At 43.6% G+C, this 24,084-nt stretch overlaps 1 protein-coding gene across 1 annotated transcript in view; it reads right to left on the bottom strand.

The window, feature by feature from the left end:
- Positions 1-24,084, bottom strand: part of clint1a (clathrin interactor 1a) — a 230,668-nt gene that overhangs the window by 65,302 nt on the left and 141,282 nt on the right. The window contains exons 2-3 of the mRNA XM_068043203.1: positions 9,662-9,766; positions 7,164-7,260 (exon numbers count right to left, since the gene is read on the bottom strand). Coding sequence (XP_067899304.1) covers positions 7,164-7,260; positions 9,662-9,766 — 202 coding nt within the window. The remainder of the gene's footprint in view (positions 1-7,163; positions 7,261-9,661; positions 9,767-24,084) is intronic.

Genomic DNA, 24,084 nt, shown 5'->3' with positions numbered 1-24,084 from the left:
AAGCAAAAAATAAAATTGATAAGATGCTATTACTGAAATTGTAAATTCTTTCGACAAAAATAATTGCATTATTAACATACTGTGAAAATTTCTTCAAGTTGGTAAGAAACATTAGCATGTGACCCCAGTTTAAAAAAAAGAGATGGCTCTTTCAAACATGAACAATGAAACGGAAAAAGGGGATGTTCAAATACACAAACATTCTCTCCCAACTCAAGGCAACTGAATTTCAGAGGGTAAACAAAGAACAAAGAACAGTACAGCACAGGAACAGGCCATTCGGCCCTCCAAGCCTGCGCCGATCTTGATGCCTGCCTAAACTAAAAGCTTCTGCACTTCCGGGGTCCGTATCCCTCTATTCCCATCCTATTCATGCATTTGTCAAGATGCCTCTTAAACGTCTCTAAGGTGCTTACACCTTAGTTTTCCCCCGCCTCCCATTTGGCAGTGCTTCAACCACCAATTTTTGACTGAAAATGTTCTCTGATGTTCAATGAATTCTAACATTCGAGTCGGTCCAACCTACTTGATCTTGCCCTCACCAGTCTGTCACAGATGTATTTCTCCATAACAGTATTGGTAGGAGTGACCACCGCACACACCTTGTGGAGAGAAATTCCCGTCTTCACACTGAGAACATGCTCCATTTTGTTGTGTGGCACTACCACCCTGCTAAATGGGATAAATTCACAACAGATCTTGCAACTCAAAACTGGGCATCCATGAGGCCCTGTGGGACTTCAGCAGAAGAACTGTATTCAACCACAATCTGTAACCTCATGGCCTAGCATATCATTCATTCTGCCATTACATCAAGCCGGGGGAACAACCCAGTTCAATGAGGAGTGTAGGAGATTATGCCCGGTGCAGCACTAGGCATAACTAAAAATGAGATGTCAACCTGGTGAAAGACTATATGCATGTTAAACAATGGAAGCAGCATGCTATAGACAGAGCAAAGCAATCCCACAACCCATGCATCAGATCAAAATTCTGCAATCCTGCCACATCCATTGTGAATGGTGGAGGACAATCAACAAACCAGAGGAGGAGGCTCCACAAACATTCCCATCTCGGCCTCCTCCAGAGGTCCCCAGCATCACAGATGCCAGGCTCCAGGCATTTCGATTCACTCCACGTGAGAGCAAGAAAAGGCTATAGGTCCCGAAAACAGCTGGGCTGTAGCACTGAATACTTGTGCTCCAGAACTAGCCATGACCCCAGCCACGCAGTTCCAGTACAACTACAACACTAGCATCTACCAGACAAAGTGGGAAATTGCTCAGGTATGTCTTGCCTACAAAAAGCAAGACAAATCCAATCCAGCCAATTACTGCTCCTTCACTCAGTCAACCATCAGCAAAGTGAATGAAGGGGTCATTGATACTGCTATCGAGCAGCACTTACACAGCAATTTGTGACTGCTCAGATACTGAAGCAGTCTATGCAGAAATGCAGCAAGACCTGGACAATATCTAGGCTTGGGCTGATAAGTGGCAAGCTACTGAACTCAGAGCATGGATCGGTACGTGGCATTGTGATATTATAGCTATTACGGAAACGTGGTTGAGGGATAGGCAGGACTGGCAGTTCAATGTTCCGGGGTACCGATGCTTCCGGCGTGACAGAGGTGGAGGTAAGAGGGGGAGTTGCACTATTGATTGAGGACATCACTGCAGTACCTAGAGAGGATATCCTAGGGGGAACGTCCAGCGAGGCCCTATGGGGAGAACTTAGAAATAAGAAAGGGGTGATCACTTTGATGGGATTATACTATAGGCCCCCCAATAGTCAGAGGGAATTGGAGGAGCATCTCTGTAGGGAAATCACAGTTAGGTGTAGGAATTATAGGGTTGTAATAGTAGGTGATTTTAAGTTCCCTAATATTGACTGGGACTGCCATAGTGCTAAGGGATCAGATGGGGAAGAATTTGTTAAGTGTGTCCAGGATAGTTTTCTGAAGCAGTATGTGAATGGCCCTACTAGAGAAGGGGCTACACTTGACCTCCTCTTAGGAAATGAGGATGGGCAGGTGGTTGATGTGTCAGTGGGGGAGCACTTTGGGACCAGTGACTATAACTCTATTAGCTTCAAGATAGTTATGGAAAAGGATAGGACTGGTCCTCAGGTTGAAGTCCTAAATTGGGGAAAGGCTTTCGATGGCATCAGACAGGAACTCTCAAAAGTTGAATGGGAGAGGCTGTTTACAGGTAAAGGGACATCTGGCAAGTGGGAGGCTTTTAAAAGTGATAGAGGAAGAGTTCAGGGCCGGTATGTTCCTGTTAGATGGAAGGGCAAGGCTGGCAAGTTTAGGGAACCTTGGTTGACGAGGGATATCGAGGGTCTGGTCAGGACAAAGAAGGAGGCATATGTCAGGAAAAGGCAGTTGGGATCAAGCGAGTCCCTCGACGAGTATAGGGGATGTAGGACCACACTTAAGAAGGAAATTAGGAGGGCGAAAAGGGGCCATGAGATTTCCCTGGAAGATAAGATAAAAGAGAATCCTAAAAGATTCTATAAGTATATTAAGAGTAAAAGGGTAGCTAGGGAGAGAGTAGGTCCCCTTAAGGATCAGTGTGGTAATCAATGTGTGGAGCCACGGGAAATGGGCGAGGTCTTAAACGAATACTTCTCTTCTGTATTTACCGCAGAGAAGGCCATGGAATCTAGTGAGTTCAAGGGAGGGAACACCGATATCCTAGAGCATATCAACATTACAAAAGGAGGCGGTGTTGGAGGTTTTGAAGCACATTAAGGTGGATAAATCCCCAGGGCCTGACCAGGTGTATCCTAGGATGCTATGGGAAGCAAGGGAGGAGATTGCTGGGGCCCTGGCAGAGATTTTTGTATCATCGTTAGCCACGGGTGAGGTACCGGAAGACTGGAGGATAGGTAATGTTGTGACTTTATTTAAGAAGGGCAGCAGGGATAAGCCAGGGAACTATAGGCTGGTGAGCCTTACATCAGTGGTGGGAAAGTTATTGGAAGGGATTCTGAGAGACAGGATTTATATTCATTTGGAAAGGCATGGTCTGATTAGGGATAGTCAGCATGGCTTTGTGCGTGGGAAATCATGTCTCACGAATTTGATTTGAGTTTTTTGAGGAGGTGACCAAGAGGATTGACGAGGGCAGGATGATGGACATTGTCTACATGGACTTTCGCAAGGCCTTTGACAAGGTCCCACATGGTAGGCTGGTCCAGAAGGTTTGAACACATGGGATCCAGGGTGAGCTATCCAATTGGAAACAAAATTGGCTTGGTGATAGGAGGCAGAGGGTGGTAGTGGGGGGTTGTTTTTCAGATTGGAGGCCGGAGACTAGTCGTGTGCTGCAGGGATCGGTGCTGGGCCTTCTGTTGTTTGTCATATATATTTATGACTTGGATGAGAATGTAGGGGGTATGATTAGTAAGTTTGCAGATGACACCAAAATTGGTGGTATAGTGGACAGTGAAGAAGGTTGTCTAAGGTTACAACAGGATATAGAGCAACTGGGAAAGTGGGCAAGGGATTGGCAAATGGAATTTAATGCAGATAAGTGCGAAGTGATGCATTTTAGGAAGTTAAACCAGGGCAGGACATATACAGTGAATGGCAGGGCGCTGGGGAGTGTTGATGAACAGAGACACCTTGGGGTGCAAGTACATAGTTCCCTGAAAGTGGCAACACAGGTAGACAGGGTGGTGAAGAAGGCATATGGCATGCTTGCCTTCATCGGCCGAGGCATTGAGTACAAGAGTTGGGACGTCATGTTACAGTTGTACATAACGTTGGTTAGGCCACATTTGGAGTACTGTGTGCAGTTCTGGTCGCCGCACTACAGGAAAGATGTGATTAAGCTAGAGAGGGTGCAGAAAAGATTTGCAAGGATGTTGCCTGGTTTGGAGGGCTTGAGTTATAAAGAGAGATTGGATAGGCTGGGTCTGTTTTCCCTGGAGCGAAGGAGGTTGAGAGGGGACATGATAGAGGTATATAAAATTATGAGAGGCATAGATAGGGTAGATAGCCAGAGTCTGTTTCCCATGGTAGGGGTGACTAAAACTAGAGGGCACAGATTTAAAGTGAGGGGGAGGAAGTTTAAAGGGGATCAAAGGGGTAAATTTTTCACACAAAGAATAGTGGGTATCTGGAATGAGCTGCCTGAGGAGGTGGTGGAGGCAGGAACAGTAGCAGCATTAAAGAGGCATCTGGACAGGTACTTGAATGAGCAAGGCATAGAGGGATATGGAATTAATGCACGGCAGGTGGGATTAGTATAGATAGGCATTACGGTCGGCATGGACACGGCGGGCTGAAGGGCCTGTTTCCATGCTGTACGACTCTCTCTCTGACTACGTTCATGCCACACAAGTGCCAGGCAATGACCATCTCCAACAAGTCAGAATCTAACCATCTCCCCTTGACATTCAATGGCATTACCATCGCTGATTCCCCCAATATCAACATCCTAGAGGCTACCATTGACCAGAAACTGAACTGGAGTAGCCATATAAATACTGTGGCTACAAGAGCAGGTCACAGGCTAGGAATCCTGTGGCGAGAACTCACCTCCTGACTCCCCAAAGCCTGTCCACCAACTACAAGGCACAAGTCAGGGGTGTGATGGAATGCTCTCCACTTACCTGGATGGGTGCAGCTCCAACAACACTCAAGATGCTCGACACCATCCAAGACAAAGCAGCCCACTTGATTGGCACCCCATCCAAAAACATTCACTCTCTCCACCACCAACGCACAGTGGCAGCGTGTGTCCTATCTACAAGATGCACTGCAGCAATGCACCAAGGCTCCTTAGACAGCACCTTCCAAACCCACGACCTCTACCAACTAGAGGGACAAGGGCAGCAAATGTATGGGAACACCACCACCTGCAAGTCACGCACCATCCTGACTTGGAATTATGTCGCCGTTCCTTCACTTTCACTGGGTCAAAATCCTGGAACTTCCTTCCTAACAGCACTATGGACTTACCTACCTCACATTGACTGCAGCGGTTCAAGAAGGCGGTTTACCACCACCTTCTCGAGGGCAATTAGGGATGGGCAATAAATGCTGGCCTAGCCAGCAACGCCCACATCACATGAATGAATTAGAATAAATAAATAAATAACCTGCTCACCGATACTCAGTTTGAGTTCCACCAGGGCCAATCAGCTCCAGACAGCAAGGTAGCTTTTGATCAAGTGTGGCATCAAGGAACCCTAGCAAAATTAGTCAATGGAAATCAAGGAAAATCATTCCATTGTTTGGAGTCATACCTAGCACAAAAAAAGATGGTTGCGGCTGTTGCAGGACAATCATCTGAGCCCTAGGACTGGCTGTTGCAGGACAATCATCTGAGCCCCAGGACATCGTTGCAGGAGTTCATCAGGGTAGTGTCATAGGTCCAAACATCTTCATCAATGACTTTCCCTCCATCATAAGGTCAGAAGTGGGGATGTTGTATCATGTTCAGTACCATTAGCGACTCCTCAGATACTGACGCAGTCCCTGCCCACATACAGCAAGACCTGGACAATGTTCAGGCTTGGGCTGATAGGCGGCAAGTAACATCCGTACCACACAAGTGCTGGGCAATGACCATCTCCAACAAAAGAGAATCTAACCATCTCTCTTTTATATTCAACAGCATTACCATTGCTGAATCCCCCACCATCACCATCCTGGAGAGTTACCATTCATCAGAAGCTTAATTGGACCAGCCATGTAAATACCGGCTACAAGAGCAGGCCAGAGGCTGGGAATTCTGCAGCAAGTAACTCACCTCCTGACTTCCCAAAGCCTGTCCAAGGCATAAGTCAGGAGTGTGATAGAATAGTCTCCACTTGCCTGGATGGGTGCAGCTCCAACAACACCCAAGAAACCTAACACCATCCAGGACAAAGCTGCCCTCTTGACTGGAACCCTATCCACCATCTTAAACATTCACTCCCGCTGCCACCGGTGCACAGTGACAGCAGTGTGCATCATCTACAAGATGCACTGCGACAACTCGCAAAGCGTTCTTAGACAGGACCTTCCAAACCCGCAACCTCGATCACCTAGAAGGACAAAGGCAGCAGATGCATGGGAATACGATCGCCTACAAGTTCCTCTCCAAGCCACACACCCTGACTTGGAACTATATCGCCGTTCCTTCACTGATGCTGGGTCAAAATCCTGGAATTCCCTTCCTAACAGCACTTTGGGTGTACATGGACAGCAGTGGTTCAAGAAGGCAGCTCACCACCACCTTCTCAAGGGCAATTAGGGATGAGCAACAAACACTGGCCACATCCCATGAACGAATAAGAAAAAATAAAATCATGCTTCAAATTTATTTTTATTTTTTATTTAGAGATACAGCAATGAAACAGGCCCTTCAGCCCACCGAGTCTGTGCCGACCAAGAACCACCCATTTATACTAACCCTGCAGTAATCCCATATTCCTTACCACCTACCTGCACTAGGGGCAATTTACAATGGCCAATTTATCTATCACCTGCAAGTCTTTGGCGGTGGGAGGAAACCGGAGCACCCGGCGAAAACCCACGCAGTCACAGGGAGAACTTGCAAACTCCGCAGTACCCAGAATTGAACTCGGGTCCCTGGAGTTGTGAGGCTGCGGTGCTAACCACTGCGCCGCCCCCCCACTGCGCCACTGTTCAAAATGCTATCAATTGCTTCTATCCCATTTGAAGATTGAAGTTTTACTATGTAATGAAGTTCAATGCAATTTTTAAATTGGTGCAATTTTCCTAAATCTACTTGAAGCAGTATTCAAAAATGTTAATGGTATGGACCGAGATGCTGTGCAGATTTTTAAAAAAGGGTCAAGAACTATCGGAAGATTTAAAATGGAAGAAAAATATAATGGTACAGAGTACACTGAATGATGTAATGCAAATCACTCGAGATTTTAGCATTTAAACCATTTTGTGTGATCATGAATTTAAGACAGATTGTGCTACCATTTGGCAGATGATTTTGACAGCACAAATATTAAATTTCTTTAGTCAATCTTTCAATGTCAAAACAGAGCAATAAAATCTGCTTTGTTTTCTGCAATATATTAAACTCCTCCACATGATTTTTTACTAAGAGAAAAAGTTGCATTTCAAAATTTGGGAAGTGTAAATCGGAAGTGTCATGAAATGGGAAATGAATGCTTGGTTACCCCACCTTATAGACCCGCCTCCAATTCTTTTTATTGTCTTTCAGCATACGACACCAAAGCATGTTCATAACTTCAGGAAACTGTTCATACATAAACGTAGACCTATAATTAAAAAAAATTGCTTTAGCAAATTCAATATATGTAAAGAAAGAAAACAAAACAAAAGAACTGAACAAGTGAGAGATTGGAACTTTAGGCGTTTACTTTATACTATTTTTACTCAAAAAGGAAATTGCTGTGGGTCTATGCTCCCACAGCAGAAGCAATAAATAAGAGCTGCCTGTAGGTGGCAGAATAGGTTTGGCATACACACAATATATCCTTTTACAAATAGGCATTATGAATCAAGCAGTGCTGCAAATTATTGCCAGTACATTAACATTAAAGTAGAATACCCCAGCAGATCCCCAGCTGGCTACTAAGAGTTTTCTATGCTGATCTGACGTACAGCATATCAAATATTTAGTGTTATTACATATGTAACAGATGGCCTGGAATGAATTGCAGATACAAGCTGGGTCCTTCATTGGTTTTGGACCCGTTTGCACACTAGCACACATACTAGCTCTAAATCAAGGAGAAAGCAAATAAACAGCTAACTCACCCTGTGATCATTCATTATATTGCACAGTTTACAAAACACACCAAAACTTGTTATTCCTTGTTGCTGTTCATGAAAAGCATTTACTGCCCTGGCAGCTCAGTTTTTAACATTGAATTAAGATAATTCTGTCCTGACTACTACTATTAGCTCTGTTTTGTAATGGCCAGCAGAGTTCAACTGACTTGGAGTGCAGCAGGTGGCTGTGGGAGAGGTTGTGGTGGTGGGAGACAGAGAAGGAGCTTACTCGATCAAAAAAGAGATTTCTAATACACTAAACCACTTTCTACTCATGGCCAGACCCAATGCAGAATTCCTAAGCCAGTAATAGCATGCACGGTCCTGATCCAAATAAATATTCACACCACTTGTGCTTTGATTGCTTAGCACAATGTGTTAAATACGAACATACGAATTAGGAGGACAAGTAAGCCACTCGGCCCTTCAAGCCTGCTCCGCCATTCAATAAGTTCATGGCTGAACTGATTACTCCACATTTCCACCTACCCCCGATAACCTTCCACCCCGTTATCCCAGAACAGAGACCACAGTCCCTTCAAGTTGAACCTCGGTGCAGGGACAGGCTAAAACATCAAAAAATAAATTCCAGGCCCCAAGTAATGTGTGAGACATATCACATGATTCAACTGTAGTCTACTACAATGACTAGATAGACTGAGGAACAACATTTAAAACTTCTTATAATTTTTTAAAAAATGTATAAAGCAGTGCTGAGAAACCCTGATCCAAGTACCTATCCACTTATCAGGATTCAAATACACTGACTCCAAAAGAAACACACAAAAAAGTTGTACTCTTAAAAATTAATTTGAGTCACCAAGCTGTATTCTCGACTATAGCTTGGTACCCTTTGCCCTGTGTTACTTTGTTCACAGTGAAGGCTTGCGTGAAGCTTTATCTTTGTTCATGCAATTAATTACAATCTAGCAAAATTTGTACAGTTACCGGGGCCATGGAAGTCACTCCGATTTAAGTAAAGCATAATGGTTAGTGCATGAAATTTTCCTGCATGAAAAACATGTTGCAGTAAAATTAGATTTTTTTTCATCTAAATTTGGATTGTGTCTAAAGACAGTGTGCTGAGGTACATAACACGAAGGTAAAATACAACTGGTTACAGATTCATCACTGATAGTGGGAGAGGTAGGACCAATTTGAAGCAATGAGTACTGCACAATCATCTTCACAAATGGGCTTAGGTACAGCAAGTTAAATAAACCTTGCGACAGTGGAATTTGCTAGATTCTAGTGCTAATCTTAATCATTATATCTTGCTCTGTTATTTAACAATGCAACCAGTATAAGTTATTTCATAGAAAGCACTGACTTGCTAGCCCCTGCAACCCAGTAACAAATCGTGCAATGCCATTTGCAGAGATGGATAGGATTTTATAGGATACCATTTAGCAACTCCTGAAATCCGTTGTAAAAATGTTAATTCTTTCAACAGTAAATTTTACTTGCACTGTAACTAAGAATGATGCAAGAGGTTTGTAGGGTTAAAGTGATAACATCCTTTTCACTTGTCCTGTGCAGCTCAAGACCATTAGAAACAAAACTTAACAAGCCATAACAAACTGCATAGTGTTCAGGAGGAGTGGAGTCAGGGCTGCTCCTGGAGCAATATCATTAGGCATTCCAGTTCCTATATGCTTTCCCCAGCTCATTCCCATTCCGCTGCATTTCACTCTTGAAGTGAAATGAACATGGTGTAAATTCAATTTCATATTTTGAAATGCAACCTCAGGATCAAAATAGTGATATCACAGCTTTTACTCATAAACAATAAATAAATCAATGGTTCGAAAAGATAATTTAGTAGCATGCTCAATCCATGTATATCTGGAGATACCCCTAGAGTTCAGTAAGATTAGTACTTACTTGGCGATCTCTGCCATTAGCTGCCCTGAAGGTCCCCACGGATCATCATTGGTTGCTTCTCGAACCTTAGACTCGATCTCTGAATAATTCATAACCACATTTGTGCTGAAATGAAACAAGTCATACACATTACATTAGCATCAAAACACACAACCACATGAAAACTTAATAATGACTCACTGACAGCTTTAATGAGATACCTCGATAGGGCGGGGAAAACATTTTTTGTGTCAGGCTGCCCTTAGGACACATCAGCGCGCATTTAACTTGTCTTAAATCAAGTGTTACTGTTCCATTAGCTTTGCTGAATAATCAAAGAAGATACAGCAAGTTTCATTAGGGCTGGACCTGGTCCAATTTCACAAAGAAAATCCTACTCAGATAAAATGGATACCAAAAGTGTGGCCCATTAATAATTATAGCTTGCCCCTTTCATGGTCATATTGGCACACTGGTTTACAAACATATCAGCATGGGGAAACCCCATTTCAGATATTGAAACAACCCCCAGGACCTTTTTGTCCTAGCTTTCGATAGTGTCAGCTGCCCAAAAGAAAATAGCACCCGCATCACAGAAAACATTTTTGTTAACACAGTAACATGCTATTTCTTATGCTCAAGGTCAACAAATGCAGAAAGGTATAGAAATTTGATGACAAACATAAATCTAGTGTCCTGAGTCTGCAGATGCTGGTTTGAAAATCTATACATTAAAATCATGTATGTCGTGCTTTCGTGTGCAACACCAGTTTAGAACTAGTACAATATCTAGCACTTATCAAATCAGGCCTCCATGGTATCATTTAATGAACATTTCTTCACTTAACTTTTACATTCCACCAGTCAACACATAATAGTGAAGCAGTCTGCTTTAGTAGAAATCTTATACTCTGCAATGAGCGATAATGGTTGAACTGCAGTTTGTTTCTAACTGAAGAATTCTGTACACTTTAAAGCAGTGTATTTCACACCTCAGCACAGAACAAAAGTCTAGTCTTTCAAATTAAGTATTAAAATACAGCAATCCATTTCACTGCCCACGAGCACAAGTCCCTTCCAGATCATGTTGATGAAATTTGTGCTTGGTTATCTTTAATGCAGTGTGTAAGCTTGACAGCTGTTATTTGTTACTTTTCCTTGAATACAGTAACATGACATATATTATATTGGTGACTTCATACCATAACACCATGCTCTCTTTTAAAGTGCCCTGCCCATTAACATTCTTTGCTACAAACTGTGATTTTGAACAGTTAGGCATGCTTTGATGGAAGCAAACCACAAAATAAAAAAAGGCAGTACTGTCGCACTTTGCTTTTTTCTCACAAACCTCAATTGCTGTTCTTATCTACATAGAGTGCATTATCTTCCGTCATATACAATCTACATTTAAGACACTTAACAGATAGATATCTATCATAATTCTGCAAATAAGAGTTGCTGATACATTTGAAGACTGCAGAAAGCTAGAAAAGGTTTTACTTTCCCATCAGAAAAAAAAGTTATTGAAAATTGCTTCCTCTCTTTGCAAAGACATTCATCTTGCACCAGGGGGCACTGCATTATACAAGTTAACAGCCAACAATCAGACTTCCCATTTTAGCTTGAATAAAATCAAGGCTTTCTGCAATGAATTGGTGGAAAAAAAACTTAGCTGCTCAATCCCCACCAAAAAAAAATGGCTGGAAATATAAAACAAAATAGCAAGTAGAATGCAGAGATAAAAGTTGCAGTTTCTATGTATCTAGCTTTTTCTTTTCCCACCACCACTCTTTAAAAATGTCCGAAGGTTCATTTGCCTGAGTTAAAGAGGCAGTTACTGCAGTAAATCATGTGACGTTAGTTATGGAACTGTAATAAAAAGTGGAGTTTCTCTCTGCAGCAAAGTATGAAAGCAAACATCTCCAAAGATATACAATTTTTTTTAGAACCAACCAATGGTAAAATGGAGACTGTAGTCAGGTGATGAGAAATGGGGCAAATTGATTGATCTGGTAATTAAGCAGATAAAGGATTGGGGTTTGTTTTAGTAGAAGTTAAAAATTTGCGAGCATAAAACCTTGGCAGGTGCGAGGTGTGTCAAATTGCCCAATGGCTCTTCATACAATGCATTTCATCTTGGATGATGAAACCTGCCTTTAAGACATAGAAATTGTACAAGCTGTGGTGTGTGCGTGCCCGTGTGTGGAGGACAGTGTTCTTTTAATCCATAGTTCACTTCTGTCCAGTTTCTCAAACTTAGTTTCCACAGGCAGACTTAGGATTTAGACTGCCCAACACATAGCCCTCATATCCAACAGTCTACAAAAAGCCAGTTTCCTCCAAAAGTCTTAAAAAGTCTGTCAGACTGTCTGTACATTCCAAGCAGGATATTTTAAGCCTCCTGTAGGACTAATTCAAATGCTACTTTCTTCGTATATGTACTCAATATCTTGCCATTTTTTCAGCTTCTGTGAAATTATTTTTCTTCTGAATTGAACTACTAATTTGCAACCTGAATGCAATGGCCTGACAAATCAGTATTTACTACATTTTGCAGCAGACAACAGAACATAGTGAGCATGGCCCCACATGGTCTCTGGTGCTTTACATCATAACAAGAGGATAACTGCTAGTCTATTTGGCATAGATAAGGGTGCAAATTTCGGTTCACAAGAGACTTGGTTGCTTATGGAAGCTGCCTTTTTCCTGTAAATGCAAGTTGCAATCACAAGTTAACAATGTTGGAAGAAAACCTGGATCATACCCAAAATCTACAATAAGATTTAACCAAATACAACACTGAGCTTAATATTATAACATTGGGTTTTATATTATTCCAAATGCACACAGATGTGAAACAACCATTAGACTGCTAGATATTGCAGCTCCAATTCCACGAGCAAAAGCCCTGGGTTAACTATGAACTAGAGAACTAAGAAGTTATAAGTAAAGCATCACGTAGCTGTCACTGTAAAGTGAAAAACTAATTTGCAGACATTTGCACTACATAGGATTCAATATTACTTTGTATAATATATTGCTTAGCACAGATGTAACCTCTAAGTATCTGACACTCAGCCCCAGTTATCACTGGCTTTTCTTCCCCTGTCTGACATGCAATAGAGACTTCATTAGAAAGCTAGTGAAGGACAAATATACACGGTACTAAATTTCCCGAGTTGGGAGATGTTTGGTGTAATGAATCTGTAAAATTCAACTAGACCAACATATCCATAGTATTATTGTAATTTGCAAAATGTTTAAAGATTATGGGGCAAAATGGAGTTCTTAACTTTTTAAAAACTTATCTTACATTTACCACTTTTTAGCATGCTGTTGAAGTGGGGGGCATTGAAGCGACACGTTCCTAAAGTAACAATATTTGGTCAGGTCCAAATAAAACTTTGCAAGAAGCTTTTTATCTCAAGTGAACAGGATACAACACGTATGTGTGGCCCACTTGTGTATCCAAATGCCAAAATGTCATAGAACTACATCAAAACCTTTTTTTCCCACCAGACGTGATGCTAGTAATGGTTTTCACTCAAGCAAGAGATGAGTTGTGAAAGTAATTATTGGGTTTTTAAGCACCGGATTGTTGTATGGTCAAATTCCTGGAACTCCCTACCTAACAATACTGTTGTTGCATCTACACCACACGAACTACAGCGGTTCAAGAAAGCAGCTCACCACCACCTTGTGGACAATTAGGGATGAGCAATAAATGCTGGCCTTGCCAGTGACACGCACATCCCACGAACAAATAAAAAAAAGCCCATGAAGTTTTACAGCCTAATGCAGAGGTCCCCCAAGATTCTGTCTTCATGTACCACACAGATGCACAACAGGGAGCCTTGGGTGTCCCATATAAAATTTAAATCCATGTTCCCATTAATTTGCAGATATCTTAGTTTCATAATTTGCTATTCCTTTTTTAGGATTTATCGACCAGTTAGGTAATAAGGCTAAAAAGAACACTTTCCAAAACTCCAGGCCCACAAAATTCAAACAAGACAAACTATCAAAGTTTGAGTTCTGATGAAAGGTCACTGACCTGAAACCTCTGCTTCTTTCCACAGATGCTGCCAGACCTGAGTATTTCTAGCACTTTTTGTTTTTAAATCAAATAATAGATATAAGCACAAACATGACAGATTTTTCTGGACTTCAGGGCCAGGGTTTGGAGGAACTAGTTTAGACACCCATGATTTCTTTTACAGAGTGAGGACTGATGATCTTTCAGCTGTTTGTAACTGATCATTTGGAGTCATGATAATCATCCTGCAATCTAATGTAAATTCCATGTATGGTGCCCTGCTAATGCTGGGTCTAAGTATTGTACTCAGCCTATTTCGTTACTGAAACTCTCGCTACAACTCCTCACCTTGTTTCATACAAACATTCGATGTTATGGGTGCCAGACCATTATGAATTTGTTTATTATTGCTGAGAAATGGATGTCCTACTTTCTATAATGCCACATCAACCTTTACTTAAATTGTTTTTTTATTTGCACCTCCACTCCTCACACCCATGCAGCTTTTACTGCCAAACTCCGACATTCCAGAAATAGACTTTAGAAAAAGCCCATAATGAGTTGCTTCTTTTTCTCCCTTTGGTCTATTAAATCTACTTACACAGGACATTGAGTAAGGCACCAGCTCCTGGTGACAGTTAATGGAGTAGAACTGAAAAATTAAATATCCATTAAAATCCATTTAAACCCTTCTATCCTCAAATCTACTGTGCTATGAAAAAAATATAATCTCAACAAAGGAGTAAAAGTTGCTATCCTCTGGGGAGAGCAATTTTATTCAAGAGGTCTATTTAAGAACACAATTCATTCCAATTCATTGTTTTCAAAACCACACACTGCATTCTGGATCGGGCAAACCAAAAAAAACTACATCTAGCTTGGCTTACAACCAAACCATTCAAAAATAACTTTTTTTGGAAAGGTGGAAAAGTAGTTGTATTCTTCCTTTCTCATGTTTTGCATGGCTCTCATTCCTTGTCCTACCCAGAATCCCTGTGACCCTTGGTGCAAAAAATAATTTCCCTCTTCCAGATGTGAGGGGAAAAAATTACAACTTCGAATGCAAAGGCATCCTGTGATTGATATAAATTTAATAGCGGTAGACAGCTTTGGAGGCCAGGGGGAGCTGTTTGATTAGTTTATACTGGGTTCCATCCAGGGAACCTTGCTCCCTCTGAAGCCAGGCTGCATTAACACATCCTTACCCACAAAAGCAGCCAGCTGTGAAACAACAAGATCTGACAGTCTGCGCATATCTGATATTTTGTTCACAAAGCCAGTTTGCTTTCTTAAGCACTGCTTTTCACGAGCTCTGTTCAAGCCTCACTTGTGTTTATTGTTCAGTTAAATCTGGAGGGGAAATAATTTGATTTGCATCTTCAACACTTTCAACACTAAGTATACCCATCTGCAGTAAAATTAGACCTCTTACATGTTTCTTTTGGTTGGAATGGTGAAGGAGGAAGAGGAGGTTAAATATGCGAACACAACTTCTCATAGTTTGTGGCAATTCAGCCACTTTGTAAATAATTTGTGTTACACCAAAATGAACTTCAGAAAAAAATCAATTTGATTGTATTAAAACAGACAAATCAGCTCCCCAAATAGCTCAGTTAATAAAGGTGGCATATAACTGAGCTAACCAATTTGGAAAGCCCCAAATTCAATCGACAGCCTGTGCTGAAAATAGGGGATCTCCATCAGGGTGGCTGGACGACCACTACAACTGATGTCAGAGCCCTCGGGCTAGTGAGGGAAAATTTGTTTTGAGATCCTGATCCCTATAACTAGCCAATGGTAGAATGTTGGCAAGTGCTTGTGTGCACCTCTGCTGAGGGCCAGAGCAGGGCCGGAGATAGTAGTCTGACAACACAAATGTTATACTGAATTTGACTTGGCCGATATACTATATGGTAAATATACAGAACTGTAGCCAGACAGGAGTCAGCGACTTTGGAAGAGAAGAAAAAATATGAAGGAATAAAACTGAGGCTAGTGAGGGGGGTAAGGGAAGCAGGCGAGAACACACAAAGTGCTCGCATTCAAATCACTGAATCAGAAACTCTGACATCATTGCTGTTTCTTGTTGCTTTTTTAAAAAAACAAAAATTAGCCACCATCATTTATGGCATTTCCATCCCTTCACATAAAAAACCTCAACACAAGTATCATATTGTGGGTTCTGTCAGAAAGAGAGAAAAAGAAACAGGCTTCTTCTGGCTTTAAATGAAAAATCCAAAAGCAGAAAGCAAAGAAATTCAGTGTTGACCCATCCTGAACTCCCAACCACTTACACAAGGGAGTTAGTACTTGCACTACTGATCACTATTGCAGAAATAGACATATTTAAAGATCATACTTTTACTTGACAAACAGAACATTCGGGCAAGGGGGAGGAAAGGTTGATAGCAACACTACACTCCAACAGTCTGCCGACGTTTGGAAAGAAAAATCAAGGTGTGACATCACAGGGAAGCAACGGCTGTAACAACGGAGCTACAAACAGTGCGAGAGGGGAGAGAGAGCAGCGAGGTACAGGGAGCTAGTTGATGATTATCTGTTGGGTATTTTCTTACTTTATTTTCTTTTTTCTGCTGATTTTTATTTATAAGGAGCTAAATTACCAGCAGTGGTTACTCGTTTGTTCGTTCTATATACAGCAGGTTGAGTTTAGGGAGTAAGGAAAGAGATTAGCAAGCAGGACCACAAAGGTATTAATCTCCGGATCATTCCCAAGGCCACGTGCTAGTGAGAGCAGAAATAGGAGAACACTCCAGATGAATGTGCGGCTGGAGAGATGGAGGGAGGGCTTCAGATTTCTGGGGCATTGGAACCTGTTCTGGGGAAAGTGGGGCATGTACAAGCTGGATGCTCCATACCTGAACAGGACCAGGTCAAATATCCCTGCAGAAAGGTTTGCTAGTGCTGTTGGGGATGGTTTAACCTAGATTGGCAGGGGGATAAGAACCTGAGGGCAGTTTCAGATAGGACAAAATCAGAGCAGGGAGGCAGAAATTAGCGAGTGACAAAGACAGAAGCAGCAAAAGGTAAAAAGTGCACAGCACAAGAATTTGACAGTGTTAAAAGGTATTTATTTAAATGCAAGGAGTACAGCAAAAAAGCTGATGAGCTGAGGGCACAGATAGACATGGCAGCATGATATCATTGCTATAACGGAAACTTGGCTGAAAGAGTGATAAAAATGGCAGCTCAACATCCCTGGATATAGAGTTTTCAGGAAGGATAGAGGGGGGGATAAAAAAAAAAAAGGGGGTGTAGCATTATTGGTTAAAGAATCAATTACATCTATGAGGAGAGATGATATGCTAAATGAATCAAATGAGGCCATATAGGTTGAGCTCAGAAATAAAAAAGGGGCAGCCATACTACTAGGAGTGTACTATAGGCCTCCAAATAGTGCACGGGAAATAGAAGAACAAATACATAGGCAAATTTGAGTGCAAAAACAGTGAGGCAATAACAGTTCGGATTTCAAAAGACCTAATATCATCTAGGATACAAACAGTGTGAAGGGCATAGAGGGCACAAAATTCTTGAACTGCATTCAAAAGAACGTTTTTAGCCAGCATGTAATAAACCTAACTAGAGGGGGTGCAATTCTAGATTTAGTCTTAGGAAATGAAGCTGGGTAAGTGAATGAAGTAGCAGTGGGTGACCATTTTGGAGATCGTGACCATAATGCAGTTAGATTTAGCATTATTATGGAAAAGGCCAAAAATAGAACAGGAGTAAAGTTCTAAACTGGGGGAATTTTACAAAATTGGGAGGTGTTCTGGTGAAAGTGGACTGGATACAGCTAGTGAAAGAAAATCAGTGGCAAACCAGCGGGAGGCATTCAAAAGCAAGATTCTACAGGCACAGTGTAGACATGTCCCCACAAAGAAAAAGGCTGGTACTGCCAAATCTAGAGCCCCCGGTTATCAAGCAGCATACGTGGCAAGATAAAGCAGAAAAAGAAAGCTTATGGCAGTCACAAAATATTTAATACTTTAGAAAGCCGAGAGAACAAAGAACAGTACAGCACAGGAACAGGCCATTCGGCCTTTCAAGCCTGCACTGATCTTGATGCCTGTCTAAACTAAAACCTTCTGCACTTCCGGGGTCCGTATCCCTCTATTCCCATCCTATTCATGTATTTGTCAAGATGCCTCTTAAATGTCGCTATTGTACCTGCTTCCATCACATCCCCCAGCAGCAAATTCCAGGCACTCACCACCCTCTGTGTAAAGAACTTGCCTCGCACATCCCCTCTAAACTTTTCCCCTTGCACCTTAAACCTATGTCCCCTAATAACTGACTCTTCCACCCTGGGAAAAAGCTTCTGACTATCCACTCTGTCCATGCCACTCATAACTTTGTAAACCTCTATCATGTTGCCCTTCCACCTCCGTCGTTCCAGTGAAAACAATCCGAGTTTATCCAACCTCTCCTCATAGCTAATACCTTCCAGACTAGGCAACATTCTGGTAAACCTCTTCTGTACCCTCTCCAAAGCCTCCACATCCCTCCAGTAGTGCGGTGACCAGAATTGTACGCAATATTCCAAGTGTGGCCTAACAAAGGTTCTGTACAGCTGCAGCATGACTTGCCAATTTTTAGACTCCATGCCCCGACTGATGAAGGCAAGCATGCCGGATGCCTTCTTGACTACATACTGAATATTGAGAAATATTGAAATTGCAGGGGTGAAGTAAAAAAGGAAATCAGAAAAGCAAAGAGAGGACATGAAAAAATATTGGCAGGTAAAAATCAAGGAAACCCAAAGATGTTTTATCAGTTCATTGAGAGCAAGAAGATAACTAAGGAACAGGTAGGGCCCATCAGAGATGTACAAGCTAACTTATGCGTGGATGCAGAATATGTGGGCAGGGTCCTTAATTAGTACTTTGTCTCTGTCTTCACAAAGGAGAGGGATGGTGCAGACATTGTAGTTAAAAGAGAAAGAGTGTGAAATATTAGATATGATAAGCATAATGAGAAAAAAAGTACTAGAGGGTCTGACATCCTTTAAAGTAGATAAATCACCAGGGCCAGACGGATTGTATCCCAGGTTGTTAAAGGAAGCCAGGGAGGAAATAGCAGATGCTCCGAGGATCATCTTCAAAAAAACACTAGATACAGGCGAGTTACCAGAGGATTGGAGGTCTGCAAACGTTGTACCATTGTTTAAAAAGGGTGTGAGGGATAGGCCAAATAATTATAGGCTGAGCAGTCTGACCTTGGTGGTGGGCAAATTATTAGAATCAATTCTGAGAGACAGGATAAACTGCCACTTAGAAAGGTATGGATTAATCAGGGATAGTCAGCATGGATTTAAGGGAAGGTCGCGTCTTACTAACTTAATCAAATTTTTTGAGGAAGTTACAAGGAAGATTGATGAGAGTAGTGCAGTGGATGTTGTCTACGTGGATTTTAGTAAGGCATTTGACAAGGTCCTGTATGGCAGACTGGTAGGTAAAAGCAAAAGCCCATGGGATACAGGGAAATATGGCGAGTTGGATCCAAAATTGACTCAGCGACAGGTAACAAAGGGTAATAGTCGACGGATATTTTTGCGAACGAAAAGCGGTTTCCATTGGCATTCCGCTGGGCTCAGTGTTGGGTCCCTTGCTGTTTGTGATATATTGCGATCATTTGTACTTAAATGTGGGAGACATGATTGGGAAATTTGCGGATGACACAAAAATTGGCCGCGTAGCTGATAAGTGAAGAGGATAGATGTAGACCCCAGAATATCAATGGACTGGTTGAGTGGGTGGAAAAGTGGCAAATGGAATTCAATCAGGAGAAATGTGAGGTAATGCATTTGGGGAGGGCAAACAAAGCAAGGGAATACACGATAAACAGAAGGATACTGAGAGGGGTAGAAGAAGTGAGTGACTTGAAGTGCATGACCACAGGTCCCTGCAGGTGGCAGGACAGGTAGGTAGAGTGAAGGCGGCATATGGAATGCTTTCCTTTATTGGCTGAGGTATAGAATACAAAAGCAGGGATGTAATGCTGGAACTGTATAAATCGTTGGTTAGGCAACAGCTGGAGTATTGCATACAGTTCTGGTCACATTACCGGAAGGACATAATTGCTCTCGAGAGCAAGAATGTTGCCAGAACTTGAAAGTTGCAGCTATGAGGAAAGGCTGGATAGGCTAAGGTTGTTTTCCTTAGAACAGAGAAGACTGAGGGGTGACTTAATTGAGGTGTAGAAAAATATGAGGGACCTAAATAGAGTAGACAGGAAAGATCTATTTCCCCTAGCGGAGAGTCAACTACTAGGGGGAACAGATTTAAGGTGATTGATAGAACTTTTATATCCAGAGGGTAGTGGGTGTCTGGAATTCACTGCCCAGATCAGTGGTGGAGGCAGAAACCCTCAACCCATTTAAAAGATACCTGGACCTGCATCTGAAGTGCTATAACCTGCAAGGCTACGGACCAGATGCAGAAAGGTGGGATTAGAATGGGCAGCTAGTTTTTCCAGCCGGTGCAGACACGATGGGCTGAATGGCCTCTTTCTGTGCCATAACTTTTCTATGGTTCGATGGCTCTAAATGGCTGATTTAAAAAGATGTGATATTATTGCCCAAAACAAAACAGAACCTGGACACTTACATTGTGGGCACAACGGAAACTTAAACATCATAATGTGGTACAAAAGCAAAATTACTGCAGATGCTGGAAATCTGAAATAAAAAAAACAGAAAATGCTAGAAATACTCAGCAGGTCAGGCCGCATCTGTGGAGAGGGAAAAACAGTGTTACTGTTTCAGGTTGATGACCTTTCATCAAAACTGGGAATGGTTAGAAATGTAATAGGTTTTAAGCAAGTGAAAGTGGGGGGCGGGGGGGCAGGAGGGACAGGTTGGACAAAGAACAGAAGGGAAGGACTGTGATAGGGTGAAAGATAGGAAAGATTAAACTAAGTGATTCCTCACAACTCACCAGCCCACTGACGTCAGTGTGCGCCAAGCTGCGCACATGCACAGCTACATCTTGCCAGGACTTAGTGGTGCATGCGCGAGATGACGTCATCGGGCAGCGCCAACATCATCGCTTATCCATGCCAAGTCCACCTTCGCGCATGCACATTAAAGCGTCATGGGGTATGCAGCACCCCCCCCCCCCCCCACTCGTCTGGAGGAAGTGGCTGAATGGGAGACTTTGAGGCTGCAGCTCTGCCCCATCAGCAACTCGCTCCGGGCCTCGACACTTCCTCCCCTCAGCCGTTTGCTCTAGACCTCATTGCTCCCCCACCCGGACGATTGTTCCTCGTTTCGCGCCACCCCGCTCTCCGGCTGCTCGCTCCCCGCTTCTCCACGCACCCCCCCCCCACCCCACCCCAGCTCTAGGCCGCGCCGCTTCCCTCCTCTTGGCCACTCGCCCCGTTACCCCTTGCAGCTCGCTTTGCTTCTTCGGGGCGGCGCCTGGTGACTGATTCAACGTAGGAGTGAGTGGCCGAGAGGAGGGAAGCGGCGAGGGCTATAACGAGCGACTGGAGAGTTGGGTGGGCGGGCGGGGGGGGGGGGGGGGCGGGAGCGAGCAGTTGGAGAGTGGCGTGGCGTGAGCGGGGAACAATCGGCCAGGGAAGTGTGGAAGAGCGGAACAGCGAGGTCTGGAGCGAGCGACTGACTAAGGGGAAGCGGCCGGTGGGGAGGAGGGGAGGAAGCGAGTTGCCGAGGGGCGAGAGCGGCCAGTAGCTGCGTTCGGGTGAAATCAATCCTGGTCAATCACGTAAACGAATTACGATAACGAATTGGCAGCACATTTTATATTCTGCCTGATCATAAACTTCCTTTTTTATTTAATAGGATTACTGGAATATTAAATGGATCTGAGGATTTCAGTTAGTATCCTATAACTACATAGGAGCATATTACTGGGCTTCGATCCAACTTAATGCAAGAACGATCTAGTCATAAGCATTTCCTGTGATAAATTGAGCAGCGCCATCTTTCATCCTGGCAGCTGCCTGAACGTCGCAGACATTCCAGTTGAAGGGCCTGCATTTGCGCATGTGCAAGTATTGCGTCACCTAGTGGTTGCATTGTCAGCAAACGCAGCCAAGATTAAATGACAAATGTGTTGGTGGTGCAGGGCCACATAGAGTGGTAATGGGACAAGTCTTCTTCTTCTTCTTTGGGCCTCCTTATCTCGAGAGACAATAGATACGCGCCTGGAGGTGGTCAGTGGTTTGTGAAGCAGCGCCTGGAGTGGCTATAAAGGCCAATTCTAGAGTGACAGACTCTTCCACAGGTGCTGCAGAGAAATTTGTTTGTCGGGGCTGTTGCACAGTTGGCTCTCCCCTTGCGCCTCTGTCTTTTTTCCTGCCAACTACTAAGTCTCTTCGACTCGCTACATTTTAGCCCCGTCTTTATGGCTGCCCGCCAGCTCTGGCGAACGCTGGCAACTGACTCCCACGACTTGTGATCAATGTCACAGGATTTCATGTCGCGTTTGCAGACGTCTTTATAGCGGAGACATGGACGGCTGGTGGGTCTGATACCAGTGGCGAGCTCGCTGCACAATGTGTCTTTGGGGATCCTGCCATCTTCCATGCGGCTCACATGGCCATGCCATCTCAAGCGCCGCTGACTCAGTAGTGTGCACAAGCTGGGGATGTTGGCCGCCTCGAGGACTTCTGTGTTGGAGATATGGTCCTGCCACCTGATGCCAAGTATTCTCCGGAGGCAGCGAAGATGGAATGAATTGAGACGTCGCTCTTGGCTGACATACGTTGTCCAGGCCTCGCTGCCATAGAGCAAGGTACTGAGGACACAGGCCTGATACACTTGGACTTTTGTGTTCCGTGTCAGTGCGCCATTTTCCCACACTCTCTTGGCCAGTCTGGACATAGCAGTGGAAGCCTTTCCCATGCGCTTGTTGATTTCTGCATCTAGAGACAGGTTACTGGTGATAGTTGAGCCTAGGTCGGTGAACTCTTGAACCACTTCCAGAGCGTGGTCGCCAATATTGATGGATGGAGCATTTCTGACATCCTGCCCCATGATGTTTGTTTTCTTGAGGCTGATGGTTAGGCCAAATTCATTGTAGGCAGCCGCAAAGCTGTCGATGAGACTCTGCAGGCACTCTTCAGTGAGAGATGTTAAAGCAGCATCGTCAGCAAAGAGGAGTTCCCTGATGAGGACTTTCCGTACTTTGGACTTCGCTCTTAGACGGGCAAGGTTGAACGACCTGCCCCCTGATCTTGTGTGGAGGAAAATTCCTTCTTCAGAGGACTTGAACGCATGTGAAAGCAGCAGGGAGAAGAAAATCCCAAAAAGTGTGGGTGCGAGAACACAGCCCTGTTTCACGCCACTCAGGATAGGAAAGGGCTCTGAGGAGGTGCCACCATGTTGAATTGTGCCTTTCATATTGTCATGGAATGAGATGATGATACTTAGTAGCTTTGGTGGGCATCCAATCTTTTCTAGTAGACTGAAGAGACCACGTCTGCTGACGAGGTCAAAGGCTTTGGTGAGATCAATGAAAGCAATGTATAGGGGCATCTGTTGTTCACGGCATTTCTCCTGTATCTGACGAAAGGGAGAACAGCATGTCAACGGTCGATCTCTCTGCACGAAAGCCACACTGTGCCTCAGGGTAGACGCGCTCGGCCAGCTTCTGGAGCCTGTTCAGAGCGACTCGAGCAAAGACTTTCCCCACTATGCTGAGCAGGGAGATTCCACGGTAGTTGTTGCAGTCACCGCGGTCACCCTTGTTCTTATAGAGGGTGATGATATTGGCATCGCGCATGTCCTGGGGTACTGCTCCCTCGTCCCAGCACAGGCAAAGCAGTTCATGTAGTGCTGAGAGTATAGCAGGCTTGGCACACTTGATTATTTCAGGGGTAATGCTGTCCTTCCCAGGGGCTTTTCCACTGGCTAGAGAATCAATGGCATCACTGAGTTCTGATTTGGTTGGCTGTATGTCCAGCTCATCCATGACTGGTAGAGGCTGGGCTGCATTGAGGGCAGTCTCAGTGACAGCATTCTCCCTGGAGTACAGTTCTAGGTAGTGCTCAACCCAGCGGTCCATTTGTTTGTGTTGGTCAGTGATTATGTTCCCTGATTTAGATTTGAGGGGGGCGATCTTCTTGATGGTTGGCCCAAGAGCTCTCTTCATGCCATCATACATTCCTCTGATGTTTCCGGTGTCTGAGGCCAGCTGAATATGACTGCATAGGTGTTGCCAGTAGTCGTTTGCGCAGCGCCTGGCTGTTCTTTGTGCAGTGCTTCTGGCTGCTTTAAGTGCTGCGGATGTTAAATCGCTGGGGGCTTTCTTGTAGTTCAACAGTGCAATGCGCTTAGCGGCTATGACAGGTTCCAGCTCTTCATTATGAGATTGAAACCAGTCTGCATTTCTCTTCGCACTTTTGCCGTAGGTGGTCA

This window comes from Heterodontus francisci, chromosome 12 (assembly GCF_036365525.1).
Source record: "Heterodontus francisci isolate sHetFra1 chromosome 12, sHetFra1.hap1, whole genome shotgun sequence".
Taxonomy (NCBI): domain Eukaryota; kingdom Metazoa; phylum Chordata; class Chondrichthyes; order Heterodontiformes; family Heterodontidae; genus Heterodontus; species Heterodontus francisci.
The sequence above is the reverse complement of the archived record's forward strand: the minus strand, read 5'-3'. Positions and strand labels throughout refer to the sequence as shown.